The following is a 26823-nucleotide window of genomic DNA, read 5'->3' as shown; positions in this document are numbered from 1 at the left end:
GTACCCTTTCCGTCATAACGAGGAGCGCCACGGGATCGCTTGCGCATGCTACCGCGACGCTCTGACGGGCGGCCTGCGTATGCAGGCCTCCATTCTCTAGGGGGATTACCAGGGTACTGAGAACCCCCTAGTCCAGGCGACGCCTATTGCGGCGGAGGGAGAAGGTGCGCATAGCGCCTCATTCTTCTCCACAGTCTTCTTCGGCGGAGCAGGTTTGCAGCGGCATCCTCTTCCCGCTCCCGCTCCGCGGCCTCCTTCTGCGATATTACATTTTCACAGAAGGAGACCATTTCCGACCAGCACTCATCGCTTCCGAGCATCGCGTTGATGATGCTTAACAAAAATAATGTTAATAGTTTTATTTAAATAAGTGTTGATAGAACACATAAGAAAAGATGCAATAGCGTGTGTAGTTGGTAGCTTGGACCAGATGCAGATCAAGAGATTATTTTAATCCTGATTTTTCAATATTTTAGTTTTTATCACTATACCTTATGAAGACTTCATAAAATTTTAATCATACACGTGTAGTTATTGGTTCTCTAGCAGCCTATAAAGGTCAGCTATAAAAGTCAGCGTGCATCGAAAAGTACTCGGAAAATAACGTTTGATATACAAGTATCATTAATTTTCTAAGGTTCAAACTCGGTAACCGTAACATAATTATAATTTGTTTAGAACATCTATGTGAAAAGGTTATTGAACCTTTTTTATTTCTCTTTGATATAAACGGTTATCAACGAACACTCAGGAGTCAATTTTTGCTTTAAAGAATTGTTGTATTGTACATTTTGCACAACGAATCTATGCATAGTGGTTTAGCGCCGAGACCCCAAAAAGGGTACGCGATCGTGTTGTTGTCGCTTATTTTATAAACTTTGGGCGGATAATTTACTTATAAACCATTAAGTGTACGCCTATGACCTGCAAAATATATTATTGTAGCAGTAAGGCTGAGAATTATAAGTTTATTGATTTTTATTTTTATGAAGAACAAAAACATGTTAATAATAAATATGTTATGCTCGTTTGAATATATTTTTAAGCTTAGTATAAATTATTAGTTAGTATCGATAAATTATTATATATCCAACGTTTAGTGTATTACTTATCGCAAACTCGCTGTTACACGTAACTTAAACTTCGTGCAATAAACTCCCGAAGGAACCACAGCGAGCGATAAAAGCGTCATGCATAATGTACGGGCGTCCGAAATCGAAAAATTAAACTCCCGCCATCTGCCGGTTGGGCCGGGTAATTACGCGAAGGGTTGCTCTTGTTTTGACATGTATCCATCGGTTTGCAGGGTTATGATCTTTGCTAATAACGCACATCGCGTATCATCACGACTCACGCTCCACCATCTGGTCCCGACGGAGTTCATGCTAAAAACCCTTTTAGACTCAACTTTTGTTTCGATTACTAATTGAGTGTACGAATATTAATGGCCGCTGATTTTTGTTTATAACTAAAGCAACACTCTGTTAAAAGTTGGAAGTATATTGCTTACATATTAGTTAAAATTTGTAACCGGATTTATAATAACAATTGTTTTTTTTTATTAGGGTAACAGTCACTTATGCCGTAACAGAGAAAGATGCTACATGATTTACTTCTCTTATATTGTTTTCATTTTTATGTCTGCATTTTATGTTACAAGTTTAGAGAAAACGACTACGTTTACTTTCTGAATAAGATTTGTTCTGGTATTGGTTTCGTATCATTTCGTGTCACATAGCTGAGGAGGAATATCATAAAGGACGCTATTTTTGCCGGAGTACCTAAAGCAGCGTGTTGATCCCAATTATCCCAAATATTTGACGAGCCGTTTGGCGTGGTTGGTAGGTACCTGCCTTTCACGCCGAAGGTTGTGGGTTCGATTCCCACCCAGGACAGACATTTGTGTGCATGAACATGTCTGTTTGTCCTGAGTCTGGGTGTAATTGTCTATATAAGTAAGTATTTACAAAAGAAAAGTAGTATATGTAATATATCAGTTGTCTGGTTTCCATGGCACAAGCTCTGCTTAATTTGGGATCAGATGGCCGCGTGTGAATAAAGTCCCAGGATATTATTATTATTATTATTATTATTTATTTTGCCATTTAAATATGAGAGGCTGTTATATTCCCTAAAATTGGCTTCTACAATTATGAATAAGTCCCAGAGCTAAACGCTGATAGAAATTAATTTGGACATTTTTGGTTCCCATGGTCAGTTTTATTTCGGTTGCTCGAGAGTATCGACTGCTCAAAACGAAAACGTACTGACGGTAAATAATTTATATATATATATATAAACTTTTTTATAACACACATACACACACCTTAAATTTCTGTCTGTATTCTGAAAGTCATGCGGGCGAATTTACGGCCAGAAGATGTGCTTAAATAATAATAATAATATCTTTGCTATTTATAAATTGTCCCACTGCTGGTCACGGCCTGTCTCAGTCTCATTTTTATGTTTTTTCTATAAATTATTCTAAAGAAAACGGTATAGTTATTTTAACTATAATAATTTAATTAATACTGTCACACACACATATTATTTCTGAATGTACTGGCCGTCGTCGCGTTTGGACATTCCTACCACTTACCATAAGGTAGAGTAGAGTCATTTGCCTTGCCGGCAAATATATAAAAAAACAGCTTTTAAATTTTTTCCTGATGCGTACTCTCGTCTCTGAAGCGCCTTAGCGATAGATTTAAACAAAAACTTAGACAAAACCCTTAAAATTACAATGTTGTTTACATAAAATATTTTATTTTTAAATTCTAGACTGGGTTAACCCATGCAAAGTCAAGTTGAAGATTAGCATATTGCTTAATGACAAGTATTGATATCACTTCCATTTTAAAATATCGTCATCTTAAAAATAGCTTATGTAGCTAGAAAGAATCTTTAATTATCAGGTCATATTTTTTGAAAATTAATTAATAGTATTTAGAGTTATATACATTTGTTAGTTTAATAATTAAAAGATAACGATTGTTTCAAATTTTTTTTCTCGCAGTGGACACCTTCTGAAAGGTACCCGGGTACTATGGGGGTGGAACTGGGTTATGTGGGATTCTAACCCACTAAAACCACTACGCTGGTTGTCCTCAGCACGGATCGGAGAGGCTGCGGGATCGTGTTGATATAACGCATCCGCAGCCTCTCCCGTGCTGTGCTCTGCTCGTGGGTGGGCGAAATAATTTCACCCACCCCCCACCGCACTCCTCGCTAATGCTTGTTTCTTATGGTATCCCAAGTGATCACGCATTTTATCACATTGAGTTGAAATTTTATACCGCCTTTGGTACATGCTCAAAAGCTCCTTTGTCTGAAGACTGTCATTAATGCACAAAACGAGTCTCAGGAGTCGAAAAACATATTTAAAAAAAATATATTACAAAAGAGTTATTGCAACACATAACGGGCGATTTCAAAACTATACATGTATGTCATATTTGATATTATAAATAACACCCGAATACAGTCGATTTTATTGTGATATTTAGCAAATGAATAATTCAACATTTATAAATATACCACCTGACTGCTTAAACCTATTCCTGAAAGCTTCAATTTATTCACTGGGTTCAATATGATTTCATAACTGTATTGTGATTTGCATATATAGATAATATGTTATAATTTATTGCATACTATTTAACATATTCTTGTTAAATATGTATGTCGGTACATACATGTACATATAAATATGTATGTATTAAAAAATGTCAAAATATATTAGAAATAATTATAAGTAAAAAATTTTTTTATTGTTTTAAGTATTTGTTTTGTTCAAAGAGCTCATGCTCGTGCATTCGCTCATAAAAAACAACACAAGAGTTATTTCTAAGTTTGGTATTGTTAGAATTTGATATAAATTGAGGGTTAATTAGGATTGTGCCAATCGTGTCACGGGCAATCCATCAACCTTTGCGAGCTAGAAGCGTGAAAAGGTAACAGACACGAGAAGTGAATGGACCAATTAAATAATTCAGTTAATCGTGGAGCCACCGGCGGCGACGTAAACATGCGTGCGAGGGACGAGGTGTTGTCGTAGGAGGGGTCGTTGGAGGGGAGAGGGCGTGGTTCATAACGTCACGCAGCACCCTCTTCAGTCGGTTATCATCCGGCGCACGGAACGGTCGCGGCGACGCGTCGCCTTTTTTTAACCCCGAAGTACGATAAAGTCGCCAAAATTTTCGACCGGCAGTATCACTCACCCTCCAAGGTGTTGAAGTTGGAGGACGATCCGTGGGGGTCATGTGCCATGTACTCCCCGGACAAAATGAAGTCCGGTGGGGGGCTGATGGCACCTCCCGGCTGTTTTCCAGGCCGGTACAGCCCCACATACCGCAGCTCTGATCCACGGCGCTGCGTGCCCAATCCATCCGTGAGTATCTTAGTAACCTGTCATTACAAGGAATATTAGTAATACTGTTTTAAGATAGACATTATCGTCGAAACCGTTAAACTATTTCATCAACAAAATCAGAAGACCATAAATAAAAAAAATTCACCCTATGAAACTGCTCGAAGAATTCTAACAATTTTATTTTCAGGATGGTTGCTGTGCGTTTGTATATATGTATGTATTTAATGTTTTCGTGCTGGCTTGCTTTAGCGACTTCACATGGAGCTCCATTAACCTTGTTTTCTTTTGTCACAGCGAATTAAATTTCTCCTAAAACTTGGTTCTCAATGGTATCAAAAATAATAAAGTAATAAACGTTTAGTGATTTATTGTTACAAAATATGTACGCTTATAGTAAAAAATACAATTATTTAGATATAAAAAAATAATTAATCTCGGGAAGTAAAAAGTGTAAAGTTCAATTTCACATAACGATGATCTTTCAAAATTAATCGAATTATTTACATACTACATTTTTATTGTATGTAAAGTATTGTATTCGGTTTAATTATTTTTATAAAAATTGTTTTGTTCGATTTTTACTTACTAATATTATATTTATTATTTTTATTGGTTACAACTTTATGATTAAATATGGATAACATATGGATATATTAAAGCAATAACTTATAAATTAAAACATAAAATATTTGAAAATCCGTTTCCATACCATTTTAAAATTCATGTAATTAACTTCATTATAAAAATAAAAACATTTTGTAGCAACTACTAAGTGCTTATTAGTAAAAATATTTTAAAATTTAATATATCTTAAATGAGATTTCGTTGAAATCTTTTTCATGATGCTCGTAGCGCTGAACAAAATTCCGACGGCGGGCGGCTTGCGACGGCTACGCGTTACAACATCGTTCGCGTAGCGTCGATGTAGGCCGTAGACTAATAGAGTAAAGACATATATATTTTGCCATCTTTTAATGAAATTATAGGAAGCGCTGAAACAATATCGGATGATTTAAAACAATAAAACCCTATTTTTTATAAATAATTAAAAACGTTGAGAGCTTAGTTTGTGGAGTATTTTTCTAACTTTTTTTACAGGACATTTTAGAAACAACAAAGAAAGAAAAACGCTGAGGATCAGTTTTTTTTTCATTATTGGAAAAGGTATTGAGCCGTTTTGTTATCTGCAGGAATATTTCATTTTGATTTAGCTTAGAGGTAATCTTTAATTTATTATATTAAATCTAACATACATGTGTATTTCTGGAATATTATTTTATTTGAGTCAAAATTAAACTTGAATAGTTTAATTTAAAAATTACATTTTAAATAGTTCCGTTCTCGAAAAAAAACATAAATACTTTTGTTGTTTTCAATATTGAAAAATTTTCACCTTTTTGGAAGTCAAAAATAATTGTAATGGTTCAGTATAATTTAAACGGTGATTACAGTGTTATATAAGAGCCTTTAAAACTTTTATAGGGTAATACAGTGGTGACTTCTGTCAACTTTATACCTCCTAATCTTTTTGTTTGCGTGTTATTATTAGAAGGTCCACAGAGTAAATATGCAATGTTAGCATTAACGTACGATTACTTTAGATTTGTAGGAGTTTTAACGATCACGTGCAGTGAATAAATTGTTATGCACTTAGCGTGTCTTATTTAAGTACTTTGTAGTGGTTTATAGGTCTTTTATTATATTACGGGATAAACCGGAACGAATCTGCGCTGATTGGCATTATTAGAACGACTTTAAAAATTTGTGATTTGTTCTTGATACCCGTCTCGTATATATTTATTAAAACAATGGTAGTTAAAAGACGATTTTGTTTTTTGTATTTTGGTTCATATTTATCATTATAATTTTGTTTTATCCTGATTGATCTGTGCTTTTCTATTTGTTAAATTATACAATTAAGATGTATAATCGTATTAGTTAGTTACGTTATATTCAAACATTTTCTTTCATAAAGTAATACAGTTATAACATTTTATAAATATCATTTTCCAAAATCACCTTATATTAAAATTAATCAAAATCATTCACTTTAAAGAGAGATTGCATTTTAAATATATCATTGTTTTGTATTAAGCTCGCAAATATCCGCGCATCGCAGTTGACTTTTGATTGTCATTATTGCCGTCTTTAATTATTTAAAATGTTTCATAGCTTTAAATAAATCGAACGATCGGCGTAATGAAAACTGATTTATGATATTATTACTTCTTTATTTCAAATAAGCATTTTGGTTGATCATTTACGAGTAAAGTGCAATGATTAAATCAATAAAATTACTCATTTTGTATATATTTTTTATGAGTTAACTTTGTTTATATTTGTTAAAATAAATATATTGAAAAACAATTGTAATAACGTTATAATGTCTCTAATCCATATGAGTGCGGTTTAATATAATAACGAGTAAACTCAATTATAACATATAATTTCATATTACTTTTATTTATGTATATAAACTAGGTCATCGGATAATGATCAATTTTAAAAATAATGTTTTATCAATCAATCAGTTATTGTTAATAAATAAAATATTCATACCAGGCTATCAGTTTTAAAATAAATTTTGCGAGTCATATATTAAAATAATTAAAATATTACCACTGAATTTCTACATCAATTACGTTTTAATATTTAAAATTTCAAATTCAGTCTAGTCAGGTAGCTATCACTTTCCCGTCGGGTTATTTTAGTTTTTGTATAATCCTACTTGTAGGAAAAATCGCTTTTTATGAATAATTTTCTATACGACTAGTTACTCGTTCCGACTTTGTATGGTCAAAATAAGGATTTAATTTCATTTACAAAAACTCGCCAACCGAGCTATTCGCCCGTACTTTATTAATACAACCTCATAAAATACCATTTTTTATGGATTTATTTAAATACTTTTTGGTCCTATCCTATATAAACAAGGATATATGATAATAAATTTTTTTGTCAACTTAAATGAAACCGCAAGAAAATCTGTTTAGTAATTTGGAGATTAACGTCTACACACATACAGACAGACAAAAAATACTTTCTTATGTTCCGTTACACTTTTATTATCGCCCACACTAATTTCTTTCAATCATCATTTTCTATTGTTTTATTATATGCATGGATATTATATTTCTACTGCTACTGGATCGAATAGCAAAGTTTTAAATAAAATATTTATTTACATAAAACTTAAAATGAATTTTTGATTTAATTTAGTAAGAATAAATACTTTGTGACAAATATAGCAAGGTTATTTTCAAAATAATAAAAATTGTTACTGTGTCATATTTATAAAAGATAGATAAATGTCATTGATAGACATTTTAGAGATATACATATATTTAAAAAAAGTTTTTGTATACTTGTTATGGTTTTGGTGTTAGCATTTGAATGCACCTAGACCGACAATCTTCTGTCCGACTTCATATAACGTGGCTTCTTAAAAATATACAACGTATTACCATACTATACGGATCCCGAAATTATAAACTGAAATAATATGAAAGTTCTTTAACAATCAGATTACTAGTGATAACTTGAATCAGAAAAAAACAAACCAACAAAACCTACCTCTTAACAAAATGAACAGCCTGTAAATGTCCCGCTGCTGGGCTAAAGTATCTTTTCCTTTCGAGAATAAGGTTCAATGTGGGCTGGATGATGCATATGTTTCGACGCCACACGAATTGAAGCCGCAGTTATCGTTCAAGATTCACGCGTTCTAACCACTGGGCCAGCTACGTAAATATGATGATATACGTAAATATGATTTTATTTGACTACTGAACGAGTCCTAGCCTAACAAAACAGTTTATATTAATTTTTAATTAGAATAAATAATAATTGGCTGAAATGAGACGTGACTACCTGTTAAAGTAATACTGTGATCATGGACCCGAAAATAACAAGAGTGAGTGAGAGGGAGTGAGGCAAGTACCGTGCCGTCGGCACCAGCAGCAATTTAAACATGTAAGGTAAATTAATTACATGAAAGTACAATATGAACGTTTATCGTTGCTTACAACAATTTTAATAATGATTAATAATTTATCTACTGTAGTGTTTTTTGTGACTGTGACGATTTGTTTTAGGACAAAACAGGAACACTTTGAACTACTATATATTTCAACCAATGGTCATTAGAGATGCAATGCACATAAAAACTTCTCATCTGATGATATCATAAGTAACAGTACTTTTAACGATATAAATAATATAATTTTTGTGCCAATTATTATACATATTAATATCAGTGAAAACATTTATCAAAGATTTTTCCGATCTTGCCATTAAATATAAATTTTTTAATTTTTTTAAATACATTCATACACTCATATATCAATATAAATCATTTGTAATTAAAAATACATAATAACTTAAAATATAATTGGAAGTCAAAATTCAACATGAAGTAAAATAGATAATCTATAATAAAATGAAGAATTGCGAATCTCCAAGTCTAATGTTGCTCCAATGCGGGTTGGTAGATACTCAACCGACACATGTAACATTCCTCCCGCTGTTTTTCTTCATCACCAAGCACGAGAATCATAAACACAGCTTAAGCCCGTCAACATTTAGAGGTCCTATTGGTGCTACAGTGATTTGAGCTCGCGATCTATCTTGGCCATAGATATGCTCTAAGCCATCTCGGTTTTTTAATGAAAATATTGATATATATAACCATATATATCAATATTTTCTTTGTTAAACATTAATAACCTCACGGGATCGCATTAATATCATCCATCATAAATGACAACTTTTGTTCTATGACTTTTAATAATTCACCAAAATATTTAATACAAAATTTAAAGTATTTAAAATATTCCTCTACGCAGAAGCAAAGAAAGCACTAATATTTTTAATGTAGCAAGACTAAGACTGGTTAAGTATAAAGCGATTGTAGGCTACTTTGGTGTTAGGGATTTGTGAAAGTTCATATACCACCCAGTCATCAGATATATTACTGCAAAACAGCAATATTTAATGTGGTTGTGATCCGGTTTGAAGGGTGAGTGAGTCAGTGTAACTACAGTACGAGGACGTAGGGTACGAGTACGAGGGATATAACATCTTAGTTCCCAAGGTCATTGATGCGTTAGAGGTGTAATGAATGGTTAATATTTTTGATGATATTAATGAGCCAATGTCCATGGGTAGTGGCGGTCACTCACCAACCATTTGCATGTTCATCTTCCTACTCTCTAAAAAAGACGCAGTGTACATATAACCCTAGCCAGCCATTTGTTTTTGTATTAAATGGTAAGACGTTACAGTTTTATTTTGAAACATAAAATGTGATTATCAATAAATAATAAGTTTTTACTTCAGATCACTTAATATTATAAACAATCAGGTAGTTTCGGGATATTCATTGATAAATGAAAATAAAATTTTATTTCAACCGATATTATGTGGATACTCCGAATCATTATTGTGAATCATAACGCGTCGGAGACATCACGTAACTATTCACTGCTAAATACAGATTTAATAGTGTCAGAGAAAACAAAACGAAACGAAAGTCTACTTTTAGTCTACTTTTAGTGAACAAATAAATTCTGGTGTTACTTGTTACAAATTGTTACAAATAGCCCTGTAAAATGGATTGTCGTTTTAGAACAATGATCGATGACCTTTTTATTAAATATTTAATCCACGGCCGCTAAAAGGTTTGTCAGAAGGTGTAATGTTTAATTGGATTTTCATGTAAAAAGTGTCCATATTTTCTAATAACCAAAAAAAATAATCTTATGACATGCATAACTTACATTTACATGGATACATTTTGAACAGAGGATATTTAAAAAGTTTATTAATTTCCTAGAGGTGGTGGTAACGCACAAAGGCGACAAGGAGGCCGTCAACACCTAAAAGTGCAAACATTATGTAATTTAATCGGTGGAATAGAGTAAAACATTACTGAGAAAATTTCCGTGTTTTTGTCGCTAGAATCTACATTCTGAACTGGTTGTAACTTTTTAACTTTAACTTATTTTAATCTTTTATAATGGCTATATTTAAATACGTTTGTAAAAGTCTACTTGAAGAATATTTTTATTTTGAAACCGACACGGCCGGAATGAAACAATTGCAAGTACCTTTGTAAATTGACTAACGAAATAAATATGATTGTTAAAAGACGTTAAAATCGAATTACGTGTATACTCTCAATCATTTCTCCTATTATATGTAATACCCATTAATTATTAATATCCGCGATGTACCAGTGGATACAACACTGTACACGTGTATCCATGTGCATAATTTGTGTTTTGTTATTATTCATCTCATTTTTGCCCGTGAAAAAAAATATCTTGAGAAAACCTTCATGTATCTAATGATATTCTACCAAATGTTTATTCTATACCCCGATTATATAGACTAGTGAGGAAAGAAGGTATTTGCAGCAGGACGTTTACGTTTTTATCTGAAAATTAATTTTACCTTTTGAGTTAACACATATTTGCTTACTCTATTTTTCAAGTAGAAGTTATTGCGAAGGGTTCGTTTTAGTCTCAAATTGCTCTAAGCGTGAACATGTACTCATGTAAATAATTTAGTTCATAAATGCTTCTTTTGTTGGACATATCTTGAAAACAAATAATAATGCTAAATTTTGCCAATTTTATCCGACTAGTAATAAACTAAGAAAAGTACTGCGGAGCGGATGCACAGCGCATTGTACAGATTGGTCATGACCTTGTTTCGCATCCTAGGGGCTCCCGTAGCTTCTGGCGTCTGACCATGTCTGTGCAATACAATTTCTGCCAACCTTCGCTGCCACCGCTCAGAAATCCGGACATAATCCGGACAGAATGTACGGAAAGCTAGCGGTCCCGATGGAATACCAGCCATAGTGCTGAAGAAGTGCGCAGCGGAGCGGTCTCCTGTGTTAACGCGCCTGTTCCAACTTTCTCTCTCTTCGGGATGTGTGCCGGAGGCTTGGAGAAGACCTAATGTGCAAGCGGCTCCCAAAAAAGGGGATCAGTCTGACCCGGCAAATTATCGGCCAATTTAAGCTATCACCTCAGTACTTTGTAAGGTGATGGAACGGATTTTAAACAACCGACTGAACCCATTATATCGTCAGTACGGGTTTCGACCAAAACGGTCCACTGGTGATCTTCTAGCGTACGTAACACACCTCTGGGTTGAAGCTATCGACAAGCATGGAGAATCGTTGGCTGTCAGCCTCGATTCCAAGGCTTTCGACAGGGTCTGGCACAGAAGTCTTCTCTCCAAGCTGCCGGCATATGGTCTGCCTGCTCAGCTATGCACCTGGATTACCAGCTTCCTACATAAGCGTAGCCTTCGTGTTTTAGTTGATGATTGCGCTTCACAATTCTATGTAGTGAATGCTGGGGTCCCCCAGGGATCTGTGCTATCTTCCACACTCTTTCTTTTGCATATCAATGATATGCTCTCTCTTGGGAATATACATTGCTATGCAGACGATAGTACAGTGTATGGTGGATACCACGGACGCGCAGTGGCTGGGCGAGCAGAAATTGAGGAGAGGCGGAAGGATCTTGTCATTGAACTCGATAGGACGTTAGAGTTCATCGCCAAATGGGGCTCTGATAATCTTGTTGAGTTTAATGCCAAGAAAACACAGGTATGCGCTATCACAGCGAAAAAGTCAACATTTTCCCCTCTTCCCTCCCTCTGTGGTACTCCGCTGGTGATGCAAATTAAAATCGCCATGCTGGGGATTGACGTTCGCTGCGATCTTAGTCCAAGGGATTACATTGAGGCTGTTATAAAAACAGCTTCACGGAAACACGGAGTTCTGAACAAGGTGCGGTGTTTTTTCACGCCATAACAAGTGTGCCTGCTGTACAAAACACAGGTACGGTCTTGCGTGGAATATTGCGCACCTTTGGGGTGGCTCGGCTAAGTACCTACTGGAGGCCTTGGACTGGTTGCAGCGACGTGCTGTACGCATTATTGGCGACGTAAAGGTCACAAACACCCTTGAACCTTTACAATTGCGTCGTGAAATAGCAGCACTGAGCGTTTTCTATCGACTGTATCACGGCGAGTGCTCTGAAGAATTATTCTCTCTAATTCCTGCTTCCCCCTTCCTTCTTAAGTGCACGCGAGTTCTCGATGTCACCGCCTAACTGTGACATCAATTCCATCGCGAACAAAAAAATTCGGCAACTCCTTTCTTTGTCGCACTTCCAAGAAATGGAATTCTTTACCAGCTCACGTGTTCCCCTCCTCTTACAACCCGGGTTCCTTCAAACGAGGCGTGAAGAGGCATATTGCGGGCCGGCAAGGCGAAGGCGGCTAGTGCAGAACGTTTTTCCCGTCTGTACTGGCCGTCGTCGCGTTTGGACTCTACTACCACTTACCATCAGGTGGAGTAGAGTCATTTGCCCTCCCGGCGAATATATAAAAAAAAAACTTAATAACAGCTTTGACGAAACAAAATATTCGTTAAAATGTTTATTTTTAATTATCGTTTTGTATGCATAGCAACAATGTTGTTGTTGTTTTACTTGTGGTGGTAGAGCTTTGTGCAAGCTCGTCTGGGTGGGCACCACCCACTCATCAGATATTCTACCGCAAAACAGCAATACTTGGTATTGTTGTGTTCCGGTTTGAAGGGTGAGTGAGCCAGTGTAATTACGGGCACAAGGGAAATAACATCTTAGTTCCCAAGGTTGGTGGCGCATTGTTGATATAAGCGACGGTTAACATTTCTTACAATGTCAATGTCTAAGGGCGTTGGTGACCACTTACCATCAGGTGGCCCATATGCTCGTCCGCCTTCCTATTCTATTAATAAAAAAAATGTACCTAATCCTCAAATATCTCAATAGTTTGAAAGACTCGATTAAGTAAAATACAATAAATAATGGTTTAAAAAATTGTTAAATTTATGGCACAGGACCGCATGCGAGACAAACAATGAATCATTGAACAAATTCTGAGCAATTTTAAGTAAATTGTAAGTTTTATAACAATTTTCTTGTACATATATGGCATAGAACTAAGGGCTTCACTGTGTGGAAACAAATGCAGTAACAGAGTGAAAACAAACTTTTGAATTTTGACGTCTAAATTGAAGCAATAAAGTTCCAAACTCTATATATGTGCTGTTTGCAGCTAACACACTTGGACCTTGGAGTAATAGTGCAAAAAATTTTCTAAAACACGAAACATCTTGTCTTATTGCCTCAACTGGTGACAGAAGTGCTGGTTATTTAACAGGGAAACGTTTATTATTCAATGCGGTCATAATTTGTACACTAGCATTTTTTGGTTTGATTGTATTCATTTAAGTTCTCAAAACAAATAATTCTAGGTAAGCATTTAAGTAAAGCAATAAACGAAAAAATATGTATATATGTTTGCTTTGAATGCACATTTATTTAACGCACCTCTATTAATGGCCCAGGTTTGAGTGGAGGCTTATATCTTATTCTACGTCTACCTTATATAATATACTTTGTTACACAAACCTTTACCGTCATTATTTAAAAAAAAAGAAATGTAAAAATGTTTATCTTTCCATAATAGTATACCAAATATCATTCTAGAAGATTTTCTTTTCAAAATCCGAATATTATTACATAAAATATATTTGAATAGAAACGTTATTTGAAAATTAGGAAGGTTTTTGTATAAAAAAAAATTAGGATTTATTTTGAGACCGATCGTCTGAATTTTTCGGAACTTCATAAAGTTTACGTATTACTTATTTTTGGTAACATTTTACTTTTTTATTTTCATTTCATTTGCAGTAGAGGTTTGTTGTGGGTATTTATTGGACTCGAAGAGCTCCATTAGGGCGTTTATTCGTAAACAACATCTAACAGCTTTCTGGCGTGACTGTCGACAGCCACAATACATAATAAACCAAGGCTGTGGTATTTATTCGATAGTGATACGTTTATAAATTACTTTGCATTCATCGTGGTAATACAAATTTAGTTCGTATTTAGTAGTAGATTATTTAGTAAAATGGTTATGTTCTGAAGATAAGCCGTAACATTCAACGTCTATATACAACCCTACTAACGAGACAAATGAATATATACTGATTTTGCTATTCAGTTGGCAAACTCAGCATCATTTAATCTAATCAAACAGGAATTATCACGTGCGCGAACCGTCTGCTATTCAAATGAAACAACACATCTACTTATTATAGTTAAAACTATAAGCTTCTATATACAGGTAGAAACAAATCTCTCTTGTAGGCGCAGGGTTTTATTGCATTTCTGTTTTACGTTAACTATGACTTACTCGTTTTGGCAAATAGCGTAATTGGTGGTGCGAAGGGAGACAGGTAGAGTATGCCTGCGCTATCTTATTTTATTCATGGAGGCGAGAAACATTCCGAGTGATGAGACGGGTTTATGCCAGGTGCTTTGCGAAAGGCAAGGACGACAATACCTCTCATGACCGACTCTGCAAACAAAACAACGTCGAGGGTGAGCGGCCACGGACGATTGTTATTCAACTTAAATAGTAACGTCTACGTTCATAAAAGGAAATGATAATAGTAATAAAATGTGTCCGTTTTTCCGAATCTTTGAAACAATATGTAAACAATATATCATTTGATTTGCTTAAATAGATTATATGTCTATATATATACCTAAAATATTTTAATGTTTAAATTATATATATATATATATTCTATTATATATATATATATTCTATATATATATATATATATATATATATATATACAAATAATAGTATATTTTTATAATAAATATAAATATACTGGAGATGAAATATAGATGAAATGATTATGAGTGTATGGTTCGGTTAGTACTGAGTGCTATGATTTATATCCTGACTGCCAAAAGTCGCGTTTGCCGAACATTAATTAAATTGTCTTGCGTATTTGATATTTTAAATTATCTCTTAAATATTTTTTTCAAATACGTGTTGTATATGAAAAAAACCGTCTAATAGAGATATCACTCAATAAATTACGTCGCGGCCGCGGCTTCATACCTATGTCGTATTATCTCTTTAATCATTCCTCAAAATTACATGCAGTAGAAGAGAAAAGTCTTTTGTTTTAAGCACTTGAGATAAGAGCCAAAAATAAGCAATAAGCACGATAAGATTACTTACTTTGATAAGATTTTATAATTGTTAATAATATGACCAATAAAAATTACCTAACGATTTAAATTACTTTTTTAATATTAAAAAAACTTTTTTTGACTTAAATATAAAAGTAGGTATTATCAAGCTCTACAACTTTTTTCCAGAACTCAATCATATATCTCTCATCGTTAAGGCAGCGTTCGTAAGAAACCTTTTTGTTCGACCGTAATTTATCCGATTTACTTTGCAAATCCGCCTGTGGCTTTATATCGGTGAAAGAATTTTCAAAATCGGTTCAGTAGATTCAGATATTACTCTCTACAACCTCACAAAACATATATATATATATATGTTTTGTTTACTAGCTGTAAACATTTTAACTTGTGACTGATTATAACAACACATTAATAAGGTTGTGTCACGTATTTGATATTTTAAATTATCTCTTAAACTAATTTTATATAAATACAATTTCCTTGATAATAAATCAATTTATTTCTAAATAAATTGACGTGTTGTATATGAAAAAAACCGTATAATAGAAATATCACTCAATAGAATACAACAGGGTGTCTTTTCCATACCTATGTCGAATTATCTCTTTAACCATTGGTCCAAATTATGTGCAGTAAAAGGCAAAAGTCTTTTGTTTTAAATACTTGAGGCGATAAGTTCACTTATTTTGATAAGAATCCATAATTGTTGCTAATATGACCAATAAACATGACCCAATATAAAAACTACTTTTTGTGACTTAAATATAAAAGTTAGACACATGCTATGCTGTCGCTGATTTTTTTGTAGGCATTATCAAGTTCTACAACTTTTCTCTAGAACTCAATCATACATATATCTCTCATCGTTAAGGCAGCGTTCGTAAGAAACGTTTTCGTTCGACCGTTTTTTCTCCGACTAACTTTGCAAATCCCACTACCACGAAAAAGTCTTTTCATTTTTTGGGTTAATATATAGCCTATGACACTCGCAAATATTGTGGCTTTCTATTGTTAAAAAAAATTTCGATATCGGTTCGGTAGATCCAAAAATTACCCCCTACAACCTCAAAACTTTATCTCTTTATAATAATAGTATATATATGAATAAATTTTACCGTTTACTATGCAGAAAATTTTATTTGTGTATGTTATTAATTGAGTATTTATCAATTTTAATTATTTATATATTAATTAAACAAAAAAAAATACTCACAATTATATAAGAAATTTAAAAAGATGATGCATATGTTACGGGCGCATTCAACTTGAAAACTCAAAAACGTTCTGCTATAAGTACCTCTTCACCGTAACAACGACAATAAAAAACTAAAATGCCATCCTGTGACATAGAAAGTGCGTCAATTATGACACTAATATAAATAACTATATAAGTCATAAGGCATCTTTTACCTCATGTAAATACCGAAAATTGGCGCATTTCTATTTAACCAAACACAGATTATAAAGTGCAAATGCGAATCAAAGCCCCTTGGTAAAGAATAGGAAGTTATTATAAAATAAATATGTTTTAATTTCGATAATGTATTATTTTGTTCTGTAATCTGTTGGCCCCATACTTTGACGAATTTACTAGCAGGCTGAGAAGGCTTGAGCCTAGGGCGGCAGATTTTCGGGGGGACAAATTTGGGCCCATTTTTTTTCTATCTCATAGAAATCAAGAAGATCTCAATGACGGTTTTCTGATGTTTTACAGATAGAAATCTGCATAAAATTTTGACGATGACTTTTCCATCATACTTAACATTGATTACCCAAAGAAGCTATGACTATGACCGCGAGTTTTACGTTCAGGGTTAATACATTTCACGCCATCATTGATTCGTATCCGAATTAGAAAATACGAAGAAGGCGTACGACAAGTTCTCGTACTGACGAAAATGAGCGAATTATCATCATCAACACTTACTAAAAATGCCGTCCTTAGAAGTTTTGTATTCTAATAATTTAGAGGCTGAGTTAGTTCAAGGACGCATATATTTAAGTCACATATCTTCCCAAAGCATTTTGGTAAAACCAGATTCTAGATCATCAGAGTCTATTTACGTTTCTGCGAAAATAGAGTTTGCAAAACGTTATAACGAACTTGGACATAGCCCTTCGAATGGCATTATGTACACCAGTGACAAATTGTTCGGCTGAGAGAAGCTTCTCTTGTCTGAAAAGGGAAAAAATTATCTGAGATCGACCTTGAGCCAAGAGAAATTAAATTCTTTAACTATTTTATGCGTAGAGTCGGAATTAATGAACAAGATTAGTTACGACGACAAAATCGATGATTTTTTCCAATAAAAATCGCGCAAAAAGGTATTCGTTACAATTAACAAACTTTTATAACCTAATTGAATTGATTATTTTTAACTGTTTGTAAGCACAATAAAGATTATTTATTCACGTTTACCTAACGTACATCATTGTTTAAGTAGCATACATTACTTTGCCTTATTAATCGTACGTGATTGAGCTTTGATTAGCTCAGAAATATACAACTAATTGTAAATAATTACAACTAATTGTGCGTCCTAGATTATTTTTATCATGCAACAATTTCGTTGAACTTGCACGTAAAATAGTTTTTGGTCACTTGCCGTTGGGCAAGGGTGGCAAAATCGTTACAGCCTAAAAAGTGTGTCCTATGTTGACCATATACTTGATTGCCTTTTTCTATCGTTCTATGAAAAATATCTATTGTTATATACTGTATCCTCCGCACCAGACAGGACCTTAAGGACATATCTTAATTCGATGACTACTAGTATGTACGTGGAAATGTTTCTTTAGATTCGGCACATTCAACAATTGACAATCACCATTAATGAAAAAAAATATTACACTTTTACTTCTCTAATCGCTTGATTCCCTCGTTGTTCAAGTGGTGACTTGAACAAGTATCGCACAACAAGATATCATAACGATAGACGTAATTACATTGAAATATAAATTTTATAGATTTATTTAGGTTATAGAAAATTTAGACAGTAATAATAAAATAACCATTTACCTATTTTTAAAATAAAGTAATATGTTTATATATGTATGTATGTTTATGTATGTACGTTCTGTGTATTTTTTTTGGTTATTCTATGCCAAAAGTGCATTGATTGGTTGATCTACGTAATAAGCATAAGTTTCTCTTTCGTACTACTACATACTGGCGGGCTTTCTTTTTCGTATTACTTTGTCTATGTCAAATCTTTCTCCCGACTAGTAAATATATTATACTAAAATGCTACTTAGGTATATTTCATGTAAAATAGGGTATGTGTTTTTTTTAAGAAATAACATGTCTATATTTTTTAAAATAATAAAGTAAACACTTCATGTTTAATTGAATTTGCATATTTTAATTGCGTATCAACAATATATTAAAAGAATGTAAATTTAATATATATCTCAATTTTACCATTTATGATGCAAATAATCTTCGTCCATATTCCATTTAGATTGAAAATGTGAACATAAGCGTCGATTTTTTTACGACTATTAACTTGTTTTAATATCAACGCACAATTTTTGAATCAAATAAGTTTTATAAATATTTTGAACGAAAATGAACTATTATCTCAATAGCCATTGCTATTTGTAAAAATATCGTAAGGGTAAAATAAAAATATTTTTCTAGTTAATAGTTAGTTCTAGTGTTTTTGGATCAACCAAAAAAAATAACAATACAGGTGAAATTCCTGTAATGTCTGTAGGTTCCCCTGTGGGGATTCTTTCTTGATCTTAAAAATAAACAAACTATTTTGAACCTTATACACAGAAAGAAAAATTCATTCATTCAAACAATTCCGGTACAAAAGAAAAGGGAAGTTATAAAAAAATCTAACAAGAGAGAGACTTACAATATAAATTATTCATGTTTGTTTAGTTGAGTATTTGGGAGGTCGCTCAATACATATAGGTCGATTATATTCAGTAGATAGATGTTGTTCAAACTTTATATTGGTTAGTTAGGCTAATGTACCTTACACATGTGTGGGTAAAATGTTATCTGTACGAATAAACTGCTTTAAAATTAAGATATTTCCATGTATACAAATGGTGAAATGGAATGAGCTACGATTGCTTAGTGAACTATGCATTAAGCAATCGTTAGCTTTAAAAATATCGAGGATTAAGCACCGGGCAAACCACTGAGTTTTTATGTGCTAATTTGTTTTTATAATTCAACTCGTGCTCGGCATAGTACGAGATAAAGGAAAACATCATAATTGTATCTGCTATATACAATATCTACCAGTCCCCAGTAGAGCACCGTTTGGTATACGTTCCACGCCTTCTCTTCAAGAAGTACCTTGCCTTCAATACAACCTTTGCATAGAAGTAGGACACTTTAGTGGCCGGTACTTAATTATACTATTCAAATACAATTTTATATATACTTTACGTCAATCTAGTTCCAAACTCATGTCGATTAAAATGTACCTATATAATATACATCCGTCGATGTATCGTTTTTTTGGAAAGCCCTCGCATAAGTTTCGAAAAAATATTAAACATAATAAGGTACATAAATTATATACGATACGGAGCCAGAGTTTTGTTTAAGTTCATCTCAGCAGGTAGCACTCACTATCTTGCAAAGTGTTTTGATGGCGGTAGACCGCCATCAGAAATTATTCCGTCAGTAACAGGGTCTTGTATAACCGTCCGTCGTAGAGTTAGCGAATCAATGTCTTTAATAATTCATTTGCAACTATTAGCAATTAATTAAATTATTTACATTTAAAATATTTTAATAGATGTTGGTAATTTTCCGTTATAATTGTTTTCCTATTTTTAATATATGAAAAATAAACATTGAATTTGAAAAGAAATATTTGTGTATTTTTTTCACTTTTAAATTCACAATCTAATAATAATAGCTACTTAAAACTTTTTTCGGAATTTGCAAGATATTCAAATCATTTTAGTCTTCATGTTGCTTCACAATGCGCAAATCGATCCGAAGTCGACTTATTTCCAAATATGGTCTTAAAATAAAGTGGTAAAAGTCTCTCAATATTGTCTTAATTTATATTTGCAACTGCAAATTACTTATATTTAACAATTATTTTGTCAGTAAATGTTAATACATATTGTCACTGTGTAAATAACATTGCAAAATACTTGTGTAATTAAACTTGAAGTATCGTTTCGGGTATCGTTATAAAGAATTGATTATTTTTAGGCTCGAGAATGTTTAGAAATCAGGTAACGCATAGTTAATAAAGAAAAATAAACCGTTCACGGATATTCAGCAAACTAACAATTCGGTTAACGTTGCACACTCAATTATGAGTTAACTGCACCACGAGTTAACTCGGAATGTGTCGCTAACTACAGGTTAAATATTCAACAAGCTGGCGTATTGTGTGAAGGTGTACGGCCGATGAACGAATGTGAGCCTAAAGTGATTGTATTAGATTCTGTATTGTATTATTATTTCTTTTAGAGATTCAAACTTGATTTTAAAATCTTTGTTATTTGTGATTCATATAAAAAAAAAACATTTAATAATGTTTAGTGCCTATTGTTTAATTTCTGCACATTCAATTCTGTTCTGCCTGTTCCGAATTCGTGCAGGTAAAATAATAATCATAGATAGGATTTGCGTAAACTCCTTTCTTAGTGAACGTCTATGTCGCGAAAGAAGTAGGAAACTATGCTATATTTAAGTCATCGGACCTATAGTTTTAGAGATCTCGTTATGAGTTAGATTTATATATGCTATTTATATTTATGTATATATATTTATTTATTTATATAATATTTAAATATGTAAAGATATAGTACTTAATACTTTATTATGTTTCATTAGAATATAATGTTACTTTTTTAGATAAATTTCCTTTAAAGTAAAAAGAAAATTAATATATAACAATGATAAAACTGTATCATTCGGCTTAGCAACTGTATCATAAAGATTTATTCCAAATTTCGAGAATGTTATAAACATTTAAAAATTAAATGGGTCAGCGTCAACATACGTAAATTCAATGTTTGCTTTTTATTTTAGGCTACATACATACATATATATTTCTTTATGCTGATTAGTGACATGAACGTGGATGCGTTTAAAGAGAGGTTACATTCCGAAATGAGCCCGTTACTTCATTAGCGATTCCCACTGAGACTAGCATGTCCGGCTAACATCCGACCAATGGTAGGGCTTAAACTACATTACGGTCTTAGTATTGTGCTGGATTTAATCTAGGATTTAAACCATTCCTGATCCATTCTCTGCCGTACCATGCTCTGATGGCCTATACATATTTTAATGGTATCGACACGATTTTGATTTATTTTTAATTTAATATATTAATAAAACTCTGCTGTCTAAAGGTATTAAGCCATTACCTTAAATTAGCTATATTTTTAAAATGCGGTGATTTTTTTGCTTTGTTCCGTTTTTAATTGTAAATTAATATATTAAAATTTCTTTAATAAAAATTGAATTGACAATTTGTGCTAAAATGTAATGTTTTATCCGTATGTTTGGTTAGGTATTGAGTGGCGAGATCGTTCTTTCTGGAACGGCAAAATTTAACTGTAGCAAACAGGCGTAAAACAAGCCGTGTAGCGTTTCAAATTTTCCTCAACAGAGTAGTTCCCAAAACCTATTAAGCTCCAAGATGTTAGTATTTTAATAACTGAGCGCACGTCGGCGGTGCTTCGTAAACTTGAAATTAACTTGGTGCCCACGGGAGGGATATGCACTCCGCCATGAATACGGCTCCAACTTCTATTGTTACTTGCTATAATAAGCTTCTACGTACCTACTTTACACTACATTTACGTGCAGTCCTTCCTCAAGTATAAGCTACATCCATAACTTATAATTAAATTTTAGTTTGACATCACAAAGGCATGTATAGTTAATAATATTTCATATTAGAAGGTAATGTATATTGAGAAGCAGTAATATAAATGAAATATGTTTACAACTCAAATTTGACATAAACGTAAATAAGGGGCGATTGATTATATTACGTAAAAAAAATACAATATAAAACACTAAGATTTAATTTATCTTAGGTTGAAAGTAAATGTATAAAAATATAACAAATAATTGGAAAAATAATAAAAAAATAAATAAAAATGTTGAAGGTAATGTATGGCTAATATAATTATGAGAAAATAAATTATTTTGCCTTTAATAAATAATTTTCTTCTTATGTTTTTATGTAACGAAGTAATTTTATTTGCACGTATTTTCATTTTGACAAAAATTATATTTAAGAGTTAACTACATACTGTAACTGTACTGTAAAATATAAATATTTATTTAACAATATTGACGGCCATGTGGTATGCGGTAAAATGTAATTACACGGCTTTCAGGCTGGTATAGGTTAAAGGTACTGCAGGGCATACTAAATCTAAAGGAAAAACACTGCTTATTTATTAGCTTTGAACCTGTGATTCAGTTTAGATCCCAGTTTCCCATCTACTGTGCCATTTTGGCTTTAGAATTAAAAATAACGAAGTACTTAATAGAATTAGAATAACCGAGTAGTTAATATATAAATAAATTGTGAAAAATATTTTTATTATACTTTTGCAAATTTATTAAAACTATTGTACCCATTTGGTTGAAACGTTTCCACCCGTATAGCAAAATACGAGCATAACACTCTACGTAGAGCGAACTATGTGAAACAAAAGCAAAGGCTGAACTTTTTTTGTTCGCTTTAACTCTCAGTTCAGTTTAAAATTCTGCTATCAGGAAAAAATCATCGCAAGCACTTATAGTTGAAGAATTATTTATATATCTCCAAATGAAACTTCATTATTAAAAAGTATAAAAAGTTTTGCTATGTGTATTTGAGTGTTTTAATAATATTATCTTGTATATTTTGTTTTATAAAATGGATTTTGCTTTATTTGTTTATAATTAATAGACTTCCATAACGTTTGAACGATTACGACGAAAATAGGTAGACAAACGTATTTTTTCATTGATAAGTTCAGATACAATCTACTTTTTTATAAATCACCGCTAGACGGCCTTGCAGCATATCAACGTCTATACCGTTTAACCAATGGCCATGACATTTAGTGTTTATTCAAAGACAGGACGTCTGTCGAGTTTTGCTAGTTATTTGCTTATCGTTTTGCATCCGAGATTATACGATAGTGAGTTTTGACTTAGAAAGATTATCCGTCGTACATGAGGCACCTATTATCTGTATCTGACTATCTGAAGCGTGCTTAAATGTTATTTATTGGTATAGAAAATAGAGAGGTATTTAATATGCCATCAAAGGTTGTGGATTCATTCATCGGAAACGTCAGTCCCATCAGTATAAAATGTTTCGTATATAATTTAATTTGTAAGACATTAAATGTCACAACAGCCGCAGTCGTATTTGATTATCGAATTTTGTACAAATATTATGTATTGAATTTTTTCACGTTAATACTTTTAAGCACGTAGTTAGAATTGACAGTATTTTATGGATTAAGAAATAAATGTTTCTCTCTCTTTCTAAATAAAGTTTTATACTACTATTATATAATATAGTAATAATAAAAATTACATTTATTATAACACTTTTTTTAAAAGTAGCCTTTGAGCATAATTGAATATTAAATTTTTCATGTATTTGTAGATATGTTAAACATAATTAATCTATATTAATATTATAAATAATCCTGTCTGTCTATCTGTTACGTTTTCACGACTAAACCACTAAACAGAATTTATTGAAATTTGATATGAAGCAAGCATTAACGGAGCGAGCGGAGCCGTCGGCGAAAACTAGTAGTAAATAAAAAATCCTTACGAATAATTTATAACGTGTTTGAATCACGCCGTCAGATCAGATGCATATAATCATATCTACGTTTTACGGTTGAATTTATGCGTGTTATCATTTTTACGAGCGGTCCCAAAAACATCGCAACCTGTCAGCTCGTTCCTAAAAGAAGGGTTCGATCCATAGTTTTTGATCCAAAATATATTATGCATTCATATTACTCTATAAATTACATTTATTATGCACAACTTATTTATTTTCAGCTCCAATTCATTTCACTTTTAATTTTACGGAAGAAATAAAGGAACCTTAATTTTGTCTTAAAGTTAAAATGTAATGTAACAAAATTAAGTTGAGTTTTTTAGGATCCGAAGAAATATGAAATAAAACATTTTGATTAACACACTGCCATATCGATTGCATATTTTGTTTTTGAAATGAAGTAGCCATATTATTTAGGTTATAATTGTAGTTGATTTACACACAGGAAACACGTGCTTTGTCCCACGCTTGGTCACGTATACCGATAAAATGTCTACTTCAAGAGCTTAAACGTGTAGCTTACTGTATCATAGCATTATTTTGAATATATTCTTGAATTGTTATTATAATCGTAGTCAAATTTACTAAAATGTCTATTAGCTCTACGGTCCCTGGCATAGGAATGAACAATCGTCTCTATATAACAAATATATTTTGTGACTATAATGATCAAGTCGTTTAGAATTTACACAATAACGTAACGATTACAAATAAAAATATTTGAATATCCGGAGTGTTTATATGTATAGTACAAGGAAACAAAATCTAGTAAATATCAATGGAATAATATTATCTTTATTGTAACCGAATCTTATTCCCTCCCTCCGTTCGTATAGATTGTATATACGAGGCAGCGTCATGGAACCGCATAGCGTCCCTCGGGCTGTTTGCTATGAGGGGGCTGAGAAAGCCTTCTTTACCTTAGATCTCAACCCTTTAAACTCATTTTTGATCGATTTTGCATTTATGATTCAAACCAGCATACATGCTTTAGAAACTAAAAAAAAAACAAAATATACTTTATTCAAGTAGACTTTTATGATCACTTTGGATGTTACAAGATTAAATGAAATGTGAACTATTACTGTCGGTTTGAAATGGATGTTATACAGATAAGCACTACTTAAAAACTTTTAACTAAAAATGCAAATGCTGTATAGAAATCTATATATTTTCGTACTATTCTTACAGTAGTAACAGTAGTAGGGTACTATTCTTACCTATATATTATGTTTTTTTGTTGTATAACTTAACTATTAAATATTAAATATTAAACTTTGTAAGCAGGAAAAGCTTAAAATTCTCCGCAAATTTTATTACAGAAACGTATACATTGACCCGGAAAGGGTGTATTGACTTTACGGAGTCGACATCTTGGTGATACAAGTTTACGTTTATTGTATTTGTATAAAAACGAGAAATACATCACAACAGTGATTGACATTTTTAAGAATACAGATTTTTTATACTACTTTAAATAAATATATCTATATGCAGCTGAGTGAAACTGCGTGTATATATTTACAAATCTATAGACATGTTTTTGTCGAAATTCGAGTATGAGTACTTATTTATTTGAATCAATATAAGCAAAGTGTGAACTGAATTAGCATCTTGCTCGTCAAAAGTTGACAAATCCTATTAATGTTATAATTGTAACAGCAGTCAATGTCGCAAAACATTTTCGGCCATTTTACGGTCGTATTTTGCGTTACGTTTAGGATGTGTTCTTACAGAATAGTTCTACTGTTCGTAAAATGTTGAACAGTGATACTTTAGTATATTAGATATTATAACTATGTAATGCTCCGCACGTGATGCAATACCTCATTGGCCCCTGAGGTACGGATTCACCTAGCTTAGGGTGCTAGAGTGTAGTTGAATGTTGTACGACAAATACTTCTATAAGGATTTCATGTTTTATTTTATAGTATTTTTATTAACAACTGGGATAGTAACACAACTAGAAGTGTTGTTTCTGTTGTAAAGTTCTTGATAGTTGCTTGTGTATCAGGTAGGAATGCATATGACTTAACATTTATGATGAAGCCATATTGCATGATTTAAGACCAGCGCTTAAATTTATCAAATAACATATTTCAACTATAAATAATTACATTAATATATGGTATATGAAAAGTTAAATAAAACACACCTGTTTAAACAATCGGCAATAACAAAAGGCTTATAAAAGAACACGTAGTCAATCGCTCAACTTTATTACATACCTTATGACATCCAACCTATCATTTATTATTTCCTACTGTTGCGTTATATCAATAAGTCTATTTCATTTATAAATAGTAGTACTGGTTATATGGTTATGTAACTGGAAAACTTAGAAATGTCAATGACCACAAGTTAATACTTTGTCGTCGAGCTTGCCGCAGTTGTTTTGAACTTTTCCTGCAACCGATAGTTAAGAGTTTGAAAGTTGGTCATAATGAAGGTCGTAAGTTACCTGAAGTCCATTAGTGATTTTTATTTATGTAACTGAGTTAAATTTAGTTTTTACTAAAATATACAATTGAAGAAATAGCCTTTTTAATTAGGAAATTTTGAT

The 26823-nt window shown here is 32.5% G+C and overlaps 1 protein-coding gene across 3 annotated transcripts in view; it reads left to right on the top strand.

Moving 5' to 3' along the window:
• The first annotated feature begins 4285 nt into the window (after positions 1-4285).
• LOC126780401 (inhibitory POU protein) overlaps positions 4286-26823 on the top strand; it is a 47280-nt gene continuing 24742 nt past the window's right edge. For all 3 annotated transcript variants that reach the window (XM_050504873.1, XM_050504872.1, XM_050504871.1), the window contains exon 1: positions 4286-4390. In XM_050504873.1, the coding sequence (XP_050360830.1) occupies positions 4286-4390 (105 nt within the window). The remainder of the gene's footprint in view (positions 4391-26823) is intronic.

The sequence above is a fragment of the Nymphalis io genome, chromosome Z, assembly GCF_905147045.1.
Source record: "Nymphalis io chromosome Z, ilAglIoxx1.1, whole genome shotgun sequence".
NCBI classification, from domain to species: domain Eukaryota; kingdom Metazoa; phylum Arthropoda; class Insecta; order Lepidoptera; family Nymphalidae; genus Nymphalis; species Nymphalis io.
This window is presented reverse-complemented; position numbering and strand designations above follow the sequence as displayed.